Source organism: Polyodon spathula, chromosome 5 (assembly GCF_017654505.1).
Source record: "Polyodon spathula isolate WHYD16114869_AA chromosome 5, ASM1765450v1, whole genome shotgun sequence".
Classification (NCBI taxonomy): domain Eukaryota; kingdom Metazoa; phylum Chordata; class Actinopteri; order Acipenseriformes; family Polyodontidae; genus Polyodon; species Polyodon spathula.
In genome coordinates, this window is record NC_054538.1 from 64,176,189 (window position 1) to 64,196,576 (window position 20,388).

The following is a 20,388-nucleotide window of genomic DNA, read 5'->3' on the forward strand; positions in this document are numbered from 1 at the left end:
AAATTATCCAATAGTTCATTCATAATTTGGACAAAGTACCCAAAGAAAACAAACTTTCTTTTCGTAGCGCGGCAGCAGCTGCTTCTGGGGCTATGCAAGGCTTCATTTTTGTCAAGCAAGGAAGTGCTTCTGTGTGTGTAAGGGAGTTCAGTGCAATTGTAAATGCCACAGCAGCAATCCTTGCAAAAACAAATCCAGTGATTTGTATATATAAGATTAAAAACATTTAACAAGGCTTTTTTTTGTTGTCAAAAAGCAATCACTGTCTTTGTGCAACCCTGTCTGGGGCTAATCGGGTCTGCAAAACCTGTTTTCCAAAAATTGGTAGTTCACCCCTCCCTATGATTTATGAGAATGTTAGAAACATTTAATAAGCATACTATTCTTTGTTTATTCTTTGTTATTTCACTTAAACAGTGATTAGATAAATGTGGATTGACATTTGATTTTGAAGTTTAAAACACTGTATATACAGTAGTCTTACAGTATGAATAAAACAATCCATTTTAATTGCGTTAGTTTTTTCCTCTAAAACTGTATTTTCTAAATAAGGCAAGAACATTATGAACATTATTTCAAACTTGCTTGAAGTTTAATGTTTGATGTCACTCCTAAATTTCTAAACACAAATGAGACCACGGTCTCAATGGGTTAACTTCCTGCATAAATAATAAACACATAAATAATAAGAAATATAATTTATTGATTTTAATGTTCATTCAATTAAAACAAAAAAAATTGTATTAAAATATTTGTATTTCAGTTGATGTCCATTTTTAACACCCTGCAATTAACTGCTATTAGCAGACTGAGCAGCATCTTTAAAATTTGTTCAGGAACTATGCATTTGCTCAAAGCACATTTCTCAATTTGATTATATCGATTTACTCAAAAGCCAGAAGAAGCCGTCTCTTCTTTTGTGTTTCATTATTAAATAGGTTTTTATTTCGTTCTTTCATAAGTTGTCAGTGCTCAAATTCCGAAATGGCTATTTTTGTTGGTCATTGACCGAACCCTGATTATGAGGGTAACATATACAACAATACAACGCTTCCAGTAAACATTTTTGTTTTCATAAAAGTAGAACAGGAGACAATGAACCACCTCCTGTTTCTTTAAATTATTTAAAATAAATCAGTTTCTTTAAATTATTAAAATAAATCTGTATCTACACAAAATCCCTTAAATGTTTATTTAAATTAAAATATTCACTTTTTTCTGTTATATGTTGAATGAGCATTCCAACATTTTCTGTATTAAATATTGTTTTCCTAAAACCGTTCAGATTGCATTGTTATACAGGGTCCAGTGTTAAGTTTCTCAAAAAAAGTAATTTGTAGTATTTTATCTAATTTAAAATTTTAAAGGATTTTTCGCCTAGCAGCTAAAGCCAGTTGTAAATATAATCATTTGCTATTCTACAATTCATAATAACTACTTTCAGTACAACACCCAAAGCAAAACTGAATTTTTTTGCTTAAATCCTGTTTAAAAAGAGATCAAGAAAATTATAAAGCCACAGGTCAGTAAAGAAACAGATTAGTCCCTGATGAACAGTGGCAGATTTTGCACTGTGATGACTTTCTTTCTACCAGATCAATCTGGTTGATGATGTTTTACTGTAGCATTACTGTCATTACACTGAACAATTAAATATAAAAAAATGCATTATACTCTACATCGGCTTAACTACAATAAAACTGCATGCTAACCTTTAACCATACTAAAATATTACTGGCACTCAAATCAATAATGAAACAAAACCTGAAAATAAGCTGTACAAAGAATGCCCTGTCAAAAATGTTACACTAATTTGTTGTGGTATAACAATATATTTTGTTCTTGCTTTCCATCAATACTGAAATAAAACCTAAAACAGAACCCACCCAGGGAGAATGTCTGTGTCAAATGTCAGGCTTATCTGCTGTGGTATAATTTAACACAGTGGTTTTCAAACCTGGTTCTGGGGACCCACTGTGTCTGCTAGTTTTCATTCCAAACAAGCTCTCAATTACTTAGCTTAGCTTAGCTAGACCCTTAATTGAAATGATCATTTGCTTAAATCAGACCTTTTTTTAAATTGCAGCTCTTAAACAGTTGCAGAGTTGAAGCTACTTATAAAATGTTAAAACTAACTTGAAATCTGCAACTGAAAACAATTAAAAATGTCTAATTAAGCAAAGTATGAGTTCAGTTAAGGGTCTAGTTAAGTAACTGAGAGCTCAGTTGGAATGAAAACCAGCAGACACAGGGGGTCCCCAGAACGGGGTTGAAAACTACAGAAAAAAGCAGAAAAGAAACCTGTAAATTAGATCTTATACTTACGTATGTATCTCCGGCTGCTCCACAAAACGTTCCACACTAAGAAAAAAAAAAAAAAAATTCTATTACATGCATGAAGTTTCTTGCTGCTGTTTTTTGTTTCAATTAAGGGAACACGTTCTGAAAGAAATAAAATAATTAACATAAAACCAGGAATATATGTCTCAGAACAATTTACCTACCCCAAGCTGCAAACAAGTTGCAGAATTATGTTCCTTTTTTTTTTAAAGAAAACAAAAAGACATTCAAAATTAGATTTCATTAAAAAAATTCTTAAAAAGCTCAGTGAGCTATTCTGAGCTTAAGACGCTGTCCTCCGAAGCGAGTGCCGTTAGCAGCCCGCTTTTTTACACACTGCAGACTCACCATGCAGTCACCCAGAGCTACAGCGTTGGAGGACAACGCAGCCCTGGGCAGCTTACAGGCAAGCTCGCAGTCACCCGGCCAGACCACAGGGGTCTCCCTCCACCCGGGCGGCGCTCGGCCCCCTGAACTCGACCCAGCGACGTCCAGACTATAGACTCTATGCAGTGCTTTTACTGGATTTGTCACTCGGGAGCCCCTTGGATGGTATTTTTTAATAATTCATGTCCCACCACCATTTGTAATGGTAATCGCTTAATCACACAAAATTGTATGTGGATACATTTGCTAGGTGGACTGCTGCTGTTCAATCAGAGAATCAACCTGCATTACTACCTTTCTTTTAGGATGAACAGGGCTCCAAGCTGGGCCAGCACAGTTGAAGCAAACACTGCTAGGACTTCGAACCTCTCGAACCTGCAGTTAAAGTATCAGAAATGGGTAAGTGCTAGGTTTCTTTAACCTTATACTGTTAAACAATAGCCAGGTCATAACAAGCATAAGAAAACTGAACAGAGAAAAGTTTGGTGACACTAATGTGTATTAATATATATATATTCATATGCACTACTGATGAATACAAACAACACAACATACCCAAAAGAGTAAACAGGGCTGGATTTCTTCATAGTCACCCATGAACTTATTAGGCACGTTATCAATCTGGTGTGGAAACAAGGACGTGTAAATGTTAATTAACCTGTAATTCAGCAACCTACTGTACAGTATACAAACACTGTGTATTGAAACACTGCAGACCAATGGCTTCTAAGAAATACTGTACTGGGGTAGCCCCCTGGATTTGTAACAGGAACGTATAGCAAACAGCGGGGAAGTGTCTAGGGTCTGGGTGTGTGTTAATTATTAGAATTGACATCAACATATAAACTACAGTCAGAATTGTTTTGTTACCACAGCATACTGTAAACATTTTCCAGGACTAGATTTTAGAATGAAGAAAAATCAGAATACATTTGTTAAATTCAAGCTTACCTGAACAGATCAAAGATTATTAAGTATGTGTAAGCTGTTAAGGCTGTAAAAGAAAGGTAAATGATCGTCAGTACTGAAATGATATATCTCATTTTTCTTTCAATACCACCAATATGCATTATATAGTTTATTCCACATCATTGTGTTTTATTTACTGTGCTACACAGTGTATACTGTACACCCTTGAACTAAACCTGCCTTTACACACTTACTCTGATACTGTATGTATCACCTGACACAGATTGCTCAGGTTGCTATTAGCAGAGTGCCTGAGAATTCATGGTCTGCTGAATTTCATGTACCATCAGCTGGAAAATCTTTCATTTTCTAGCAATACATATGTGGTTTAGGGAACTTAAACGTATTTAAACTATGTAGATACACAACAAATGTGAATCCCACAAGTAACAAGCAGTCATAATACCGTATAGGACACTGTCATTTCTGCTCATCATTACTTATTTATCTTGAAGTTTGGCCCATCGTACCTCAGTATAACCTCTTTGGGCCTGTCATAGAAAAAAATAGCTTGGTTGGGCAACGTGATGCCACGCAATACATATTGTAAAGTGAAACAGCTGTCCGGTGCAGGTTTTTGCCACATACAAACACAAGCAGCTCAAGAGGAAACTTGTGGTGTCACAAACATGTAACACCGGCCATTTTATTTTCTAAGCTTGCGGACATGATGTCATCAAGAATGCAAATAGAATAAAGCAAGGTCAACGGTGCTAACCAGAAATTAAAGAGACCCACTATGGATAACTAGAAAAAACTTTGTCTCCTTGAAGTTGTCTCAAATGGAAAGTAACTGTGTAATGATTACCCCACCCCCATCATACCTGTATACTTAATGGTCAACCCAAATAATAAAAAGTGACAGTACAAACACCTCTGACAATGCTGTCCATTCACTCCCTACTAAAACCCTGCCTTGCAGCGTTGCTATACTAACTCCATATAGATATCTTAGTTGCAAGGTAGAAAAGAATAGGATCGATGAATCATAATTTATGTCTTGCGTTCCATACTTCTTTCTTTTTCAATTTCAAATCCAATCAGTTATATTAAGTATGTCCAATTTTAAAATTAAAGCCATAGTTAACTTTAGTAGACCAACAATGCTGACACTAATTGAAAGGCTGACTGGGGTCTGGCCCCTGAACACACACACCCAGTCATTAACATGTTCTGAACCTGTAGTCTAGTCTGCACACTCGATCTCTGCCAGCTGCTTTCAGAGTCTGTTTACATACTTGGGGAAAACCACCTTTTAATATATACTGGTGAAAAACATCCTCCACATCATTACAGTCCTTTCTGAAAAAAGGTTTTTAAAATTATTTATCAAAATAATACTTTTTATTAAAATCTTGTGCAAGATCACAAGAACACGAGCTGCCTCTTGATCTTTGGCATACGCAAGAGCCATCAGGACACGCAAATCAACAGACAAATTCGTTAGTCCTTTGAGTACATAATCCAAGAAAGTACTAGTAAGCAAGCGAGCCAGCCAGCCAACTTTAACCCAGAACAGACTCTTCCATTTTGGTCTGCCAGTAAAATTGTTTGAAAAAACAAATAAATTAAATCAAGCTACCAGCAGTGTTTCATATGAAACCTATACATCATGCATCATATTTGAATTATAATCAAATGTTGAATCCTTGGACAATCAGCATTTAATGTTTACTGCATAATGCTTTCTAAACAAAAGTACACTTTGTCCAAAGAGATTGGAAAATATCCTAGATTAAGATTTAGAGGGATTGAGACAGATTATGCAATATAGAAGAAACAAAATAATATATTAAAATATATATTTACTCTGCACCAGAATAACGTTAAGCTCAAATAAAAGACAGACACCAGGAATGGGTCACTTTCCTCGAAGAGATATTGGTAAAGATTGTACTAGACCTGCTATGCGTATAAAATAAACCCCAAATGTTTCTTGTATATCATTTGAACACCCATCATTACAGTTAATTAACTATATCACATGAAAAAATAACCGGCCACAAAACAAAGATTTACAGTAAAAACAAGACACTTTCAGGCTGTTATTAAAGCCCGCTATATTCCACATGTCACAATTTCCAACAAAAATTTTTAATGTTCTAGTACACAAAACAAAAAGTCTCCTGCTGCTTATATGTCCATTAACTTTTATTGCAGCAAGTTTCACAGTATTTCTTTTTCTCCCCAAAATCCAAATATGGTACAGTTTGATTACCAGCTGTGATGTTCTTTCTTAATAATTAAAATTGCTCTGGCCTTGCATAAAAGAACAACCACCATATTTCATGTGAAAAAAGACTTGGGTTGTCTTCAAATTGCTGGTGAACACCGACATTCACTTGGGTAAAAGGAGATACTAAGTTCTGTGATGTCTAATGTAAAATGTAAATTTTACAAAGCAGAACCCAACACTTATCTTCTTTTGTGTTAGGTTTGTACAAAGTATAGGTGATGACAATCTGACATATAGGTCTGCTTTGTATAAACTGGATTTGATTTACGATTAGCAAGATTTGCATTGCTGTGTAATTTGTATTCACACATCATTGACATATTTCAGTCAACTCAAGCGATCTACTCTAAGACGGACACGGCTGTCACTGGTTAAGCTTACCGAGTTATTTAAAGAAATGCATGGCAAACTTGTTCAGTATTAAATGCACAGGTTATTTATTTATAATGTTTCAATTGAAGGAGACAGCTTTTAGTTTTATTCCTTGTCTTTTTCGCAAGCAACTGTGATCAATACATTTAAAATGACCTAATTATAATCATGTTAAAAAGCAATTCAGCAGATTTTCATAATCTTAAATCTAGCAACATGTAAGCCTATGCTAAATGTAAGGATCATATTGAAAATCAGAATAACCTTTCTTTTATATAGTGCCAATCCTGAAGAATACTTAAATACTCGTTATGCAATAACAGATAAAAAGCTGACAGTTTGTTATTAACCCACTTATTGTCTATCTATTTAGCTATCTTACTCTGTAAATAATAACAACAACAACAATAATAATAATAATGTTTAAAAAGAAAAGTAGATCAAGCTCTGCTTCTTTACTACTGGGCGAGGCACATTCCATTGCACTGGCAAGTGTGTCATTATTTATGAAGATGTTACTGAGAGCAATTAAGTTGGGAATAGGGAGAGCAGGAGCACTTGGAACTGGTACATTATAGTAATATATTTTTTAAACTCTGACAATGTATGTTCTTTAGTTTACATACATTTACCAGTACTCATACTTGGCCTGGTTTTGCTTGGTGCACATGATACTGTTTGGGTCAGCCTAAACTATCCAGTGTGTTTTGGGTTTTTCGGAGGTTTTTTCCCCCCAATTAAAAAGTAAAGAAGTGTGCGCAAAACACTTACTTAAAACAAACTGTTACAAAGTCTTGCATCATAATTAGTAAAGGGGGCAGAATTTACCACTAAATCTAGAAACAGTCCAGTGCATTTCTAAAGGATATCAAAAAAAGTAAAAGTGCTTGCCAAACAAGAGAAAATGTATTGCCTTGTAATATACTGTAAGATTAAGGGCAGTTGTGTATGTTTACAGAACAAACCAATCAAGATAAAAGAAACAAGTGCAATCAAGGTAAATGAAACCAGCTTTTTAGTTATATTTTTAACAGTGTCTGCAGAACACAAGACAAACATTGAGCCACTCGACTATCAATTTATTTGTGCCATTTTATTTCCGGCCCAAGGGAGCAGATCCACTTCTAGCATTACATGTAACTGCAGGCTGGTTACCAGGGAATAAGCAAAGTTAAAGGGGCCTGTCCTCTTCCTAATTATCTACAGGGTATTCATTTCATTCCCTGTCCCGTGCCTGCTGTGCACCCATTAGAACAGAGCAGAAACGTTCGATTTCAGATCAAGAAATTCAAGCCAGTTTTCATATTTCAGGGAAGAGATTTGCAAACTACAGCATTCTGCTGTCATTGCTTTATGAAACACATATCGACCGATCCGGCTCGGGTGTCTTCAAATGTTGCATATTAAAAACAGAAATCTTCAATATGTAAACTAAAAGCTTTATTGACTGAAAACAAGAATCCACCTGGCAGGCCCTTGCATGGAAATTTAAGACTTTAAAAGGAAGCGCTACGTCGATACAGCTCGAGCCCAAGCTGACATTAGTGGCTTAAGGCTCAGGTTGGTAAAAAGAGCTGCCTCACAAATCTTCCCACATTAGGCCCTGTCCAGACATGGAGACAGATTAGGCGGTCATAACATGGCACCATGTTCTGTCACTTAAGCTGTGGATGTTGCATTTTTCAACTGCGATTTTTCATGTTTTCGCAGTGTTATTCAACAGCTAAACTGTACATTCTGTACAGCTAAAGATGATTCACATTCCACTTGAACTGTTTTAAGGAGTAGAAATTAGCCTGCTTTATTAATTTATTTAAATGTTTCAACTCTCAGTATAAGCCACAAGTTATACAAAGGGGCTCATTTGATCAGCCAAAATTCACAGGGAATGCATTGTCTGCCGGAGATAAACCAAAAAATACATATAGTAGTGCTAAGAACTATATTAGAAGAGCTTCACTAATTTGTGTCTTTAAATCAGATTATCGTTACTTGAATTGCTGCTTCTCAAAATAATGAGGGATAGAAAATGAAGTGTCTTGGGGGAGTACAACTATAAGAATGCAAGAATCAAAAGCCTTATGATGCCATGTGCATCTTCCGTTCAGTAAAATCTGCAGACCACTATTTTAACTATGCAAAATTACAGCAGAAATACACCTCAAACAAAGCAAGGTTTCTGTGTGGTTTTGAATGCAATACAAAAGTCGAGGCGCACAAAAATCTTGGGGGAAAAAAAAAAATTCACCTCTTAGCAAAAAGTAACAAGTTTCTTACAAAACAGCACACGTGAAACCCACATAGTGAATGGGAGTGCACGACAAGTAAGATTTATGAAATTATTTGAGTCCTATGCATCAGAATATTATGATACTACAGAACTTAAAAAAACATCTGTTTCCAAGCTGTCCCCTAGAAACAAATCTATAAAAATGAAAGATGTGTCAGTAGGTAGGTAGCACATATTGAGCTGTGTCCCATAAAATATTAAACATAACTCCAAAAACAGCCTGAGAAATTAAACAAAATAAGCATTATTAGCTCAATACACTGCTCTTGATTATTCATGCTTTTCACTGACATTGTCTTCCTGAACAGAATAAACAAAAACTACCAGTATGTATCGGTAGAAAACACAAGAACCTGCCTAATGATTGGGCAATAATTAATAGGTGCACATAAGTAATTTAAAGCTACAGATGGTACAGTAAACCCTAGACTTTAAGTAGCCAAACAGCAATTAATGGATGGAAAGGACAGGTCCCAAAGGAAGCTAAAACACCAGACTCATATTTACATTTCAGCCCAGAGCTGAGGTCGACCTTCCAAGCTGGTTAAATCCCCAGCTACCGCTGAGTTTTATTTTTCAAATATGTTCAATACTGGAGGTGAAATGATTTATTCATTTCACATAGTGTGGCAAGTTGGTTTAACATACTGAGCAAGACAATGTTTCAAATGGAAGAGACCACACTAAAACAAGCACTGCAATTCAGGCTTATTTTTTAAAAAAAGGTTAAATAAAGAAAACATATTTTCTTGGCTTATATAATTTACACCAACATTTTGGATTTGTAAAGATATTTACATGGGATCAAATGTATCCAGACCTTATGATTTAAAAATGCATTGTGTTCCAAGGGATGAAATTAGGTGGGGTGACGAAAGTATAGGTGCAGTGCAAATAACTGAGGATGCAAAATTTAAATTGCATTGCTGCCAGGCTATTATTTAGCAATGTGCCCTATATAAGCTGAAGAGCAATGCAAATTACTCAACACGCACAAATAACGATCTGCAATTATGATGAGGGTCTCACTGAGCACATTGGCCTATTTAGCCGTCGCAGTACACAGAGCAGTAGTCCTTGTTGACATTTGTGGAGCACAAAAATACAAACCAAAAAATATGTCAGAGAAAGGGAAGCAAAGCACTCTTTGCGCTCAGAAAAGGAACGTTTTCTGAGAAGGAGCTGAGAGTCCTTACGGTCACTCAGCATGAAACAGAATTTTTTGGAAAAAGCTTCAGCAAACATCAGTTATGCTAGTATCCTTTAGAAATCATAAGTATTGGCCTTCCCTTTTTAGCAAGACATCCAGTAATTTGCCTCGCAAATGTGGATTGAGCTATTTCTCCAGACATTCCAACTGGAAAGGAACCAGAGGCTAAGTAGTGCAGCGAAGCCATTTCACATGTGCAGGGATAGCGGCCCCTATATTGACGCTGGGGTCTAGCTTATTCCTCAATTCAGCAATTAGGTCTAGGATGACCTGCGGAATGAGACGATAATGCTTTAGTACTGCATCCTCCAGCATTGCAAACAAAGTGACCCTGGGTTTGAATATGTCTTCTCCATCTTGCCCTTCTCTTCCAAAGGTTTTTCTGCCTCTCCTCAACAACAGCCAAGTGTCACCGCATCAGGGAGTGTACCACAGCAGCCATCCTGAAGCCAATGACAGGTCTCTGCAGGTGTGTGCTTTTATACAGCTCTTAGTTACTCACTTCTACAATGGTTTGCACCTTGTAAGAAGAGATGTAAAGTGTTTGGAGGGTCAGCAAATGCTTAAGTGCAAGGCAAAATCGTTATATCACATTACAATATTTGTGCCCACTTAGTATCCTGATCCCGCCTGTGGCAGAGCAAAGCTCTGCCCTTTTTAAATTGGCAGGGATGGGGTTAATTTCCCCTACCTGCCTGGGTTTATTATGTTCAGGTGGCTGGGGTTGATTAGTTGATTAGGTTAATTAACGATCAATCAGCTCCCAGCCACCTGACATAAAAGGAGGCCTCTGCTTCTCATTTGGGAGGAGGGAGCTGAGGAAGCAGGTTGGTGTTTTGTTGGTTGTGATTTTTCAATTTTCTAAATCCAGTGAATCCAGTTTTTTTGAACTGCAATCTGTCTAGGTGGTGCTATCCCACTACTTACACCATATGTGGCAGGCTGGCGAGTGGACAGAGGCCCAGAGACAGACTGCAGTTCAAAAAAAATATACTTTTATTATAAATAGATACAAAAATAAAAAGGCACAAGGGCCAAAACAAAAGGATTGAAACACAAAAAGAAAGACAAAAAAGCAAAATGTACAAAATAAAGGTTTCCAGGCTGGACAATGCCTTCACTGGATTTAGAAAATTGAAAAATCACAACCAACAAAACACCAACCTGCTTCCTCAGCTCCCTCCTCCTAAATGAGAAGCAGAGGCCTCCTTTTATGTCAGGTGGCTGGGAGCTGATTGATCGTTAATTAACCTAATCAACTAATCAACCCCAGCCACCTGAACATAATAAACCCAGGCAGGTAGGGGAAATTAACCCCATCCCTGCCAATTTAAAAAGGGCAGAGCTTTGCTCTGCCACACTGCCCAATTCCATGCTCTTTTCTTCATTTGAATGCATTTCACCTTCAAAATTGATAGCGGGTGCAGAATGCCAGTGGAACACCATTCTTTAAATACACCACATTTTAAGCGACTGGTAAAATCAGACTATGCGGCTGCTAAACATGATTTATGGCAGCATTACAGGGGGTTTGCACCCCCAAATCACTTTGCGTGTATCCTTACATCACCCCCAATATTTTCATATTTGTTTAGCCACAGGACTTGCAGATTGTTGGCTGCTTGTGTGGGCAAACAAAAATGACACTTTGAAGTGGAAACAAAATCAACGTATCAGCTGCTAGGCTTTCTCCTGGAAAATACATGAGGAGACAACAGTAGCACTGGTTGTTCCTGAAGTCCCCACATATTGTAGGGTAGAGAACTCATATTGAGTGTCCCGAAAATACAATAATCATATACAGACGTGAGGAGAAACCTGAAAACTCACAAGCATCAGAGAAAGAGTCTGTTATCCTTAGAGCCATACAGAAGAGATGTCCATAGCCCATAGAGCAACCCAGAATCACTGACTCAGAACAGAACAGGCCTAAAATATTCTTGAATTGAAGTAAAATATCTGTCATTATTTTATAATATGTTGAAATTGGGCCCTTACTACAAGCACTTTGACAGAGACCACTTCTGCATTACACCACCATGTATTATTTGGTTACTTAACGGGTTTCACCATTCATTTCTGTTTTTTAAGAACCGTGCACAAATAATGCCTGAGGGGAAATATCGTGGCTGATGTAAATAGAAGAAAACTGCCTAGTAGTTGCTCTGTGCATTAATGAATGAGACCATTGTTTGCATCATCAATGATGAAGGCTCCGATGACGGAGATGTGGAGTTCAGTGGTGTTTTTTGACACTGCAAGAGCTTGTAACTCAGTCATTCTTTTGTACTAAACATTTTAATGCTATCGAGCTACTTTGGATGCTACGTTAATGTATTTTCATGTTGTGTTTTCAAACTGAAAACTCCAATTTATTACTTAGAGATTATGTAAAGCCATTTATTTTAGTGGACTGAAAACTTCACATGTTTATATATCATAAATGCAGTAACTATTATGCTATTGTTTTTTCCACAAATGTAGCTTTTCATGATGTGATTTTGCACTGCACACCAATAGTCAAAGCAAATCTTGCTTGCTGCAAACTGCTTGCTTACAATTTGAGACATGCCTCTGTATTTAAAATGGTATGACGCTTCAGCCAGACACTATGGACAAACAAATACATGAACCATTTATTATTTACCATGACATAGATAGTGGATCTATAGAAAGACTAACTGATGTCTATCACAAGCTTGGTTACCATGGTTATCAGTAAACTATTTCGAGTTTTAAAGATGCTGAATGTACAGCAACTCCTGCATGGCACTTGCGTTCAGCTTAGTCTTGCAGTCCTACATTTGTTGCAGGCAGACCGATAAATGCACATATGTAGATGTACTACATCACGATTAGGGTTTGCAACTTTACATCAAAAGATTTTGGAGGAAGTTTTAAAATAATTAGTTTTACTGCTTTTAATCTCCAGTTCTATATTACTACTGGTATAACTAGGGCTTCGCTTCTGTTTTTCGGGTTTTATTAATTGTATTTTTCGGTGCTTATTTTTAGCTATTTTCGAGTTTTATGCAAATCGTTTTTTTTCCGGGCTTTCGTTTTTGATAGTGTATGAAATTGTTTTCATTTACGTTCCAAAATGCTTGAGCGTTTTTTGTGTCAAAATCAACAGTACATGCACACTTAAGTTGTACCTTCTTTCCTTTGCCGTCTTCCACCACGAAATCGCTATGGTCACGATCACATTCTTCTGGGGTTTTTGTGTGAAGGAAATTTTGTACATTTTATCACAATTGTTTTAAATTCTTAGTATCTTAATTGCAATACAGCTTTAAATACCGCTAACAATCCTCCATACTGACTGTAATCTCGTTTTAAATCTCGCAAGTGGAGTCTCCAATAGGAACGTAGGAATGTGCTGTCACTGAGTAGTTGAGGCGGTTTAAAATTTAAAAGCGGGTTTCAGAACAAATCGATGATAGATACAAGTCAGGAAGGCGGGACATTGCCCAGCAGCACTGGGAAATGTATTTATAATTTTTTTTTTTTTGTATGTTTTATTTTTTTTATTGGGAAAAGGGTAAAGTCAACATGAATAGATTAACCATTTCCACTGTTTTTTCGGTGTTTATTGGTTTTCCAACGATTTAATAATTTTTGTATCGGGGGTGTTTTACCTGGTATAACCTTCGTTATTATTTGGTCTCAAGTCTAAATCATCACTTACTGTAATTATTTGTGGGTTTGCGTTCTCTGTAAAGGTTTGTCTTTGAGAACTAAGCATTTTTGGTCAAGATGCACACCTGATCTGAATCAAATATCGCATGGTCAGGAATTAACACCAGAGAGGCTGTTTGGTGGAAAGGACAAAGCAAAGGGTTCAACACTCAGCTCAGTTGCCATCTCTGTGTGATGGGCAGTCATTTGACCTCCTTTTGCTTCAGTTCACCCAGATGTACAAATGAGCAGACACAGCAGCCCACTGGAAACGAGAAGATGCATTCTCGTTGGGCAATACTTCAAATATTTCAAACACAGTATGAATGTGAACAGACAGTTATCAGAGACATAATTTATTTATTCTTGCAGGACCTTTTATCAAGGGGTATTACATTTTTATTACTATACAAAAAGAAATAAAAAATAAAGAACTAAGTAGCTAAACTGACCTACCTACACCACAATCCATAAATATTTCAGCTAGGTTGTATGGAATGGAATGGTAGACAACCCACTTGCATAATGATAGTGGTATCACTTCTCAGGGCTCCGGGCTGTGACTAAAATAGTAGCAAATGTGACTAAAAATGCTGCATCTCCCTTTAAAAATGTGTGTCAACATACACTATGACATCAGTTTAAAAATTAAAAATAAACAGGGGCTCCCGAGTGGCACATCTATTAAAGGCACTCCGTGTGGAGTGCAGGATGCGCCCTATAGCCTGGAGGTCTCCGGTTCGAGTCCAGGCTATATCACTGCCGACCGTGGACAGGAGTTCCCAGGGGACAGCACACAATTGGCCGAGCACCATCCAGGTGGGGAGGGCTTAGAGGCCAGGGTGTCCTCAGCAAACTGTGCACCAGCAACCCCAGTAGACTGGCCAGGCACCTGCAGTCTTGCCTACAAGCTGCCTGGAGCTGCATGGTCCTCCAATGCTGTAGATCTGAGGTGGCTGCATGGTGGGCCTGCAGAGTGAAAAAGAAGCCAACGGTTGACAGCACACATTTCAGAGGACGCATGTGTCCATCTTTGTCTCTTCCAAGTCAGCGCAGGGGTGGCAGCAGTGAACTGGGTTGAAATAAAATAAATTGGGCTTACAGGTACAGGTAGGTTTGAATAAGGTGAGAAGTTCATCAAACAACCTTAGGGTATATGTAAATTTTGTTGCTACAGTATTTGTGGGTAGGGGTTGATAATTTAAACTGTATTTATATGGCCTGCATCTAATTAAGGTACCTTTCTTTTTGTCTGGATAGAAGGCATACAATCCTTGATCAGCAGCCAAAGGGTCTTTGTTTAGCGAGGGTCAGTTAGTCCAGGATCAGAGTCTAACATATAGCTGTCTCTATTAGTGTCTTTTGTATTTATCTCAGGAGCTGAACTGATCCTCTACAACAGGAAAGTTGACATGTATTGCAGTGCAGAGGTATATACTATACAGTAGGTATCAAGAAGAAAATTATGAAACTTGGCTATAGTTATTAATATTTTTACAGTGTTCCCTTAATATTTCATTTATGAAATAAGTGAAAACATTACTGTGTATTACCTTTCATTTCAGAGCGGGGAGTGCCGGATGTAGAAGCCACTAGAGGCCACTACAGAGTGCAAAACAAACGGTTGAAATAATAGTAAAAGTTTAGGGGTAGGGATAGAGGTTAGGGTTAAGGGTAGAGGTAAGGGCGTCTGCTAAGAAAATAAATAATAAAGGTTAGGTTTAGGGGAGGGGTAGAAGTTAGGGTTAAGGTTAGAAGTTAGCTTTAGTGTTAGAGGTAGAGGTTAGGGTTAGATTTAGGGGTAGAGGTTAGCTTTACGGTTAGGTTTAGAGGTAGGGGTTAGGTTTAGGGGTATGGGTAGGGCTAGAGGTTATATAAATGGACAAATAAATGGTGTTGCTAGTAATTGAAAATGAGGTAAGGTGAATGAAGGAATAATATGGCGTTTTGTTTTCATGTTCTTAAAGCTACAGTAACGCCACGCTGGGATGTGCGCTGCTTGTACCAATATTGGGCTGAAAATTATCTTGTAATGGCCCAGGTCTTGTTTCCAAGAAAATATAGAAAAATCTTAGAAATGTTTGACGAGGGCCGCAGACAGTTCCGTCGCAGGCCACACTTTGGGAACCCCTGTTCTATATGATCAAATGACCTAAAATCTCCTAAACAATCTATTAAAGCACAGGTCCAATTCAAAAGCCTTACTGGAAGCTCAAGTTTGTAAATGGGAATCCACTCCCTGTTTTGTATGACCGACGAGAAACCTTTAGAGCAATGACCGAGATGTTAATCGATTCTGGTGGAAGTGTTGATCAAAAAAATGCTGGGATCAAGTTAAAGAACATACATTTCTAACAGATTGTAACCTAATATAATCCGTCAGTGCAAAATTTGATCTGAACGTACTGTCAATATCACGCACAAGTTCCTGCAGAGTCATCTATTTTACATTTTAGTGGCAACATGGCACCTAAGGTACAACATCAGTTCATAAATCAAACTAAATTTAGATCTCAAAAATGATTTGATCTTTTTGTTTGAGAAGACCAATATCTAGAATTTTCCACAAAGTGATATATTTGATACTAAACTTTACAATAGGCTACATGCTGGTATTAGAATTGTTTGATAGAGCAAGAGAATGCTATACGTTGTTCTACCTGTTGAACACATACTCAACGCACTGCTACTGAAGCATAAGCAAGACCACTCCATTACAACTTATGTTTTCAGTTTCTGCTATAGTTTAATACAAAAACAATTCAGTGGGAACTAAAAGTACAGGTTTAATTTTCAACACTCTAATTTACATACACTCATGCCACATAGAACCAGGTATTTTATCATTCTACTGTAACTGCAATTAATTTGAAACTCTCATGGCAAATTCAAGCATCCTTCAAGTTCAATGGCAGATGGGTATCAACAAATTATTTTGGTAATATGTGACTGTAACAGGGAGAGATCTGTGCTGACTCTGCTGGCGTGTTCACGGTCTGCAGGAAGAGGGCGGCAGTCGCCCAACAGCCGCCTGTGAGTCATGGCAGTGACACGGGGAGGTGGGAAAGGGTGTGTGTGGACTTTCCCCCTCTCTGAATGGCTGGGAGGCGGGTCTTGGGTGATTGTTGGTCCTATAAAATAACGCTCTGTTGTTTCCTCAGGTCTGCCCACTTAGACGCACCAAGAGTGCGGAAGCTTTGATTCAGGACCGGGAATCAGCCGGGAGAAAAGAAATTCACAGCGAGAAAGAGAGAGAGCGGGGAACCCTTGGGCAGACCCCGGCGTATTGTAAAAGAGCAGGCTAGATAGCCGACAGAGTAGGACGGTGATCCGGGTCGTGCGGGTAGCGGCGACCGGGATAACGCTGCCGAGTGCAGCACCTTTTATTTGTAGTTTTATTACTGTTTTATTTTCCCTTGTTCTTTTCGCCTTCTGTTTTCATTATTATTTCTTTGAGCACCTGCGAGTGCATTTGCTGTTCGTGTACCAGCTGTGGTATTTCCGTGGTGCTGTCTATCATCGTTGATAGGCAGCCCACGGTCAACAGTGCCCTCTGCCGGAGAGAAAAAAGAACCGGTCTAAAATAAAACTGGGCACCTGTGTGGTGTTTCCAAATACACCTGTCTGTCTCCTGGTCAGTGAATTACCCACACCCCTTCCACACGTGGTGTCAGAAGTGGGATTCACTGGCACTGCCCCAAGCAGTGCAACTATAGAAGGAGCAGACTAGCGATGGATGTGACTCAGTTTGCCGCAATGATGGACCTCCTGCGCCAGACGCTCACCGCGGCAGTACAGGGGGCGGCTAGACCCGCAGCTCCAGACCACTCCATCCAGAGACCCACCAAAATGACGGCCGAGGATCGACCGGACGCCTACTTGGAGGTGTTCGAGGCTATGGCGATCTCGGCCGGGTGGCCCCAAGCCCAGTGGGCTAGCTATGTGTTGCCCCAACTCACCGGGGAGGCTCAAGCAGCTGCGAGGACGCCGTCCCCGGAGCATATGTTGGATTACCCCCGGCTGAAGGCAGCCATCCTAAATCGTGTGGGGGCCACACCGGAGGGCTACCGGAAGAAATTCCGGGAGGAGCAGTTTGCGGCAGGGGAACACCCACAAACCATCGCCCACCGGCTGAAGGATTACGCCCTGGGTTGGTTGGAGAGATTTTTCCCTTTCGCGATCCAGAATGGTTTTGCCATAGATTTAAACCCCGTAAAACTAAACGGGAGCGTCGGATCGCTAAGAATGAGGGCTGGCAATGGAGGGAGTCGGAGAAGTTTCAGGTGGGGGCGGTTGGTGAAGAGTCCGGGGGGGAGGTTGCGGAGCCAGCGCAGGGGTCTGGCTCGGCTGCCTCTGCTCGGGACCGACCTGACCCCGAGTTGGAAGCCATGGGAGCTGATTTCTTAGCTCGCTCCCGTGACTTCCGACTCGAGCAAGGGCGTGACGACGTGCTGGGCAGGCTCTTTGACCAAGCAGCGGTGGTTAATGGTCGGGTGGTCGAGCCCAGACGCGCCGCCACGTACCCCCACTTTGAAATTGATCGAGACCTACTGTACCGTGTTGATAAATTACCCCAGACCGGTGAAGTGCGTCATCAGTTGCTCATTCCTCAGCCCTTTAAGGAGGATTTGTTGCAGCTGGCTCACGCTATTCCCCTGTCTGGTCATTTGGGAAGGGATAAAACTAAAGCAAGGCTTGTGTCACGGTTCTTCTGGCTGGGGCTGGATGGCGATGTTAAGCGGTTTTGTGAGCGTTGTGGGGAATGTCAGAAGGCCAGCCCTAGAGCCGTTCCACGAGCCCCTCTGGTGCCTTTGCCCCTAGTGGAAGCTCCGTTTGAGCGTATTGGGATGGACATAGTTGGGCCACTAGAAAGGAGTGCGGCAGGATACACCCACCTACTTGTCATTCTGGATTACGCTACGCGTTATCCAGAGGCAATTCCCCTCCGATCTATGTCCGCTAAGTCTGTTGCCAACGAGCTTGTGAAGGTTTTCTCCCGGGTGGGGATTCCCAAAGAGATACTAACCGATCAAGGCACCAATTTTATGTCCCGGCTAATCCGCGGAACATGTAAGCTTTTGGGAATTAAGACCATTAGGACCTCGGTGTTTCATCCTCAGACCGACGGTTTGGTGGAACGCTTTAATAAGACCCTTAAGAACATGTTGCGCAGATTTATTCGTAGTGATGTGCGTTACTGGGACCAGCTGATTCCTCCCCTTCTCTTTGCGATCAGAGAGGTTCCCCAGGCTTCTACGGGGTTTTCACCATTCGAGCTGCTGTATGGGCGGAGACCCCGGGGCGTGCTCGACCTGGTCAGAGAGATGTGGGAGGAGCAGCAGGACAATTCGACCAATACCGTCCGGTATGTGTTGGACCTGCGCAAACGTCTTGAGTCTGTTGGGAAATGGGCGCATGACAATTTGCAGCAGGCGCAGCACAGACAGGAGACACAATATAACCGAGGAGCCCGGTTGCGCACATTTCAGCCGGGGGATAAGGTACTTCTCTTATTACCCAGTTCTGAGTCAAAACTCTTGGCTAAGTGGCAAGGACCCTTTGAGGTTACACGCCAGGTTGGGAAGGTGGACTATGAGATCTGCCAGCCGGAGCGACGGACAGAGAAACACATTTATCATATCAATCTCTTAAAGCCTTGGTTACAACCAGAGGCGTTGTTAGTGGCGCATGCAGATGACGTCACGGACCTGGGACCTGATCTTTCTGTGTTGGCAAGAAAAGGATCGGTACAGATTGCTGAGAATCTGACACCAACGCAGAAATGTCAGGCTCGCGGTCTGGTGGCGGAGTTTCCTGACGTGTTCTCTTCCGTCCCGGGGCAGACTCGAGTAGCCCATCATCACATTGATATTGAGCCGGGGGCGCTAGTTCGCCAGAGGCCGTACCGTATACCTGAGCGTAAAAGACAGGTAATAAAAGCGGAAATTGACGAAATGCTGAGACTGGGGGTAATAGAAGAGTCCCAAAGTGACTGGAACAGTCCAATCGTTTTAGTCGATAAGCCAGACGGGTCAACTCGATTTTGCATTGATTTCAGACGAATCAATGAGAAATCGAAATTTGACGCTTATCCAATGCCCCGAGTAGATGAGTTGCTGGAGCGTCTAGGCACGGCTCATTTTATGACGACACTGGATTTAACGAAGGGGTACTGGCAGATACCCCTGACTCCGGAATCTAGAGAGAGGACGGCGTTTTCGACTCCCTTCGGGTTGTACCAATTCAGGACCATGCCCTTTGGGTTGCACGGAGCCCCCGCCACTTTCCAGCGGATGATGGATCGCATCTTGCGGCCCCATCAGCAGTACGCCGCTGCTTACATAGATGACGTGGTTATCCACAGTGAGGATTGGCCGAGTCATCTGTGTAAGGTAGCGGCGGTGCTGCAATCCTTGCGGGAGGCGGGGCTCACTGCTAACCCAAAGAAGTGTGCCATTGGGAAGAGTGAGTCGGAGTATTTGGGGTATCGAGTAGGGGGCGGCCAGATCAGACCGCTAGTTGCTAAGGTGAAAGCCTTGGCTGACTGGCCGGTTCCTACAACCAAAACCCAGGTGCGCTCTTTCTTGGGACTAGCGGGCTATTATAGAAAGTTCATCCCGAGTTTCGCTACGCTCGCTGCTCCCTTGACAGACCTCACCCGGAAGGCTGCCCCAAATACGGTTCAGTGGACGGAGTCGTGCCAGAGGGCCTTTCTCGCCTTGAAGCGGAGGCTGTGTAGTAAGCCAGTACTATGCAGCCCGGATTTTGGTAAGAGGTTCACCCTGCAGACGGATGCGTCAGAGACAGGTCTCGGGGCAGTGTTGTCTCAGGAGGTTCGGGGAAGCGAGCACCCAGTCCTGTATATCAGCAGGAAGCTCCTTCCCCGCAAGAAAAATTATAGCACCA

The 20,388-nt window shown here is 40.5% G+C and overlaps 1 protein-coding gene across 1 annotated transcript in view; it reads right to left on the minus strand.

The window, feature by feature from the left end:
• The window catches only part of slc30a6 (solute carrier family 30 member 6), a 38,703-nt gene that overhangs the window by 12,139 nt on the left and 6,176 nt on the right, over positions 1 to 20,388 (minus strand). Inside the window, exons 5-8 of the mRNA XM_041251000.1 lie at positions 3,679 to 3,721; positions 3,283 to 3,348; positions 3,022 to 3,102; positions 2,326 to 2,361 (exon numbers count right to left, since the gene is read on the minus strand). Of these exons, the coding sequence (XP_041106934.1) occupies positions 2,326 to 2,361; positions 3,022 to 3,102; positions 3,283 to 3,348; positions 3,679 to 3,721 (226 nt within the window). The remainder of the gene's footprint in view (positions 1 to 2,325; positions 2,362 to 3,021; positions 3,103 to 3,282; positions 3,349 to 3,678; positions 3,722 to 20,388) is intronic.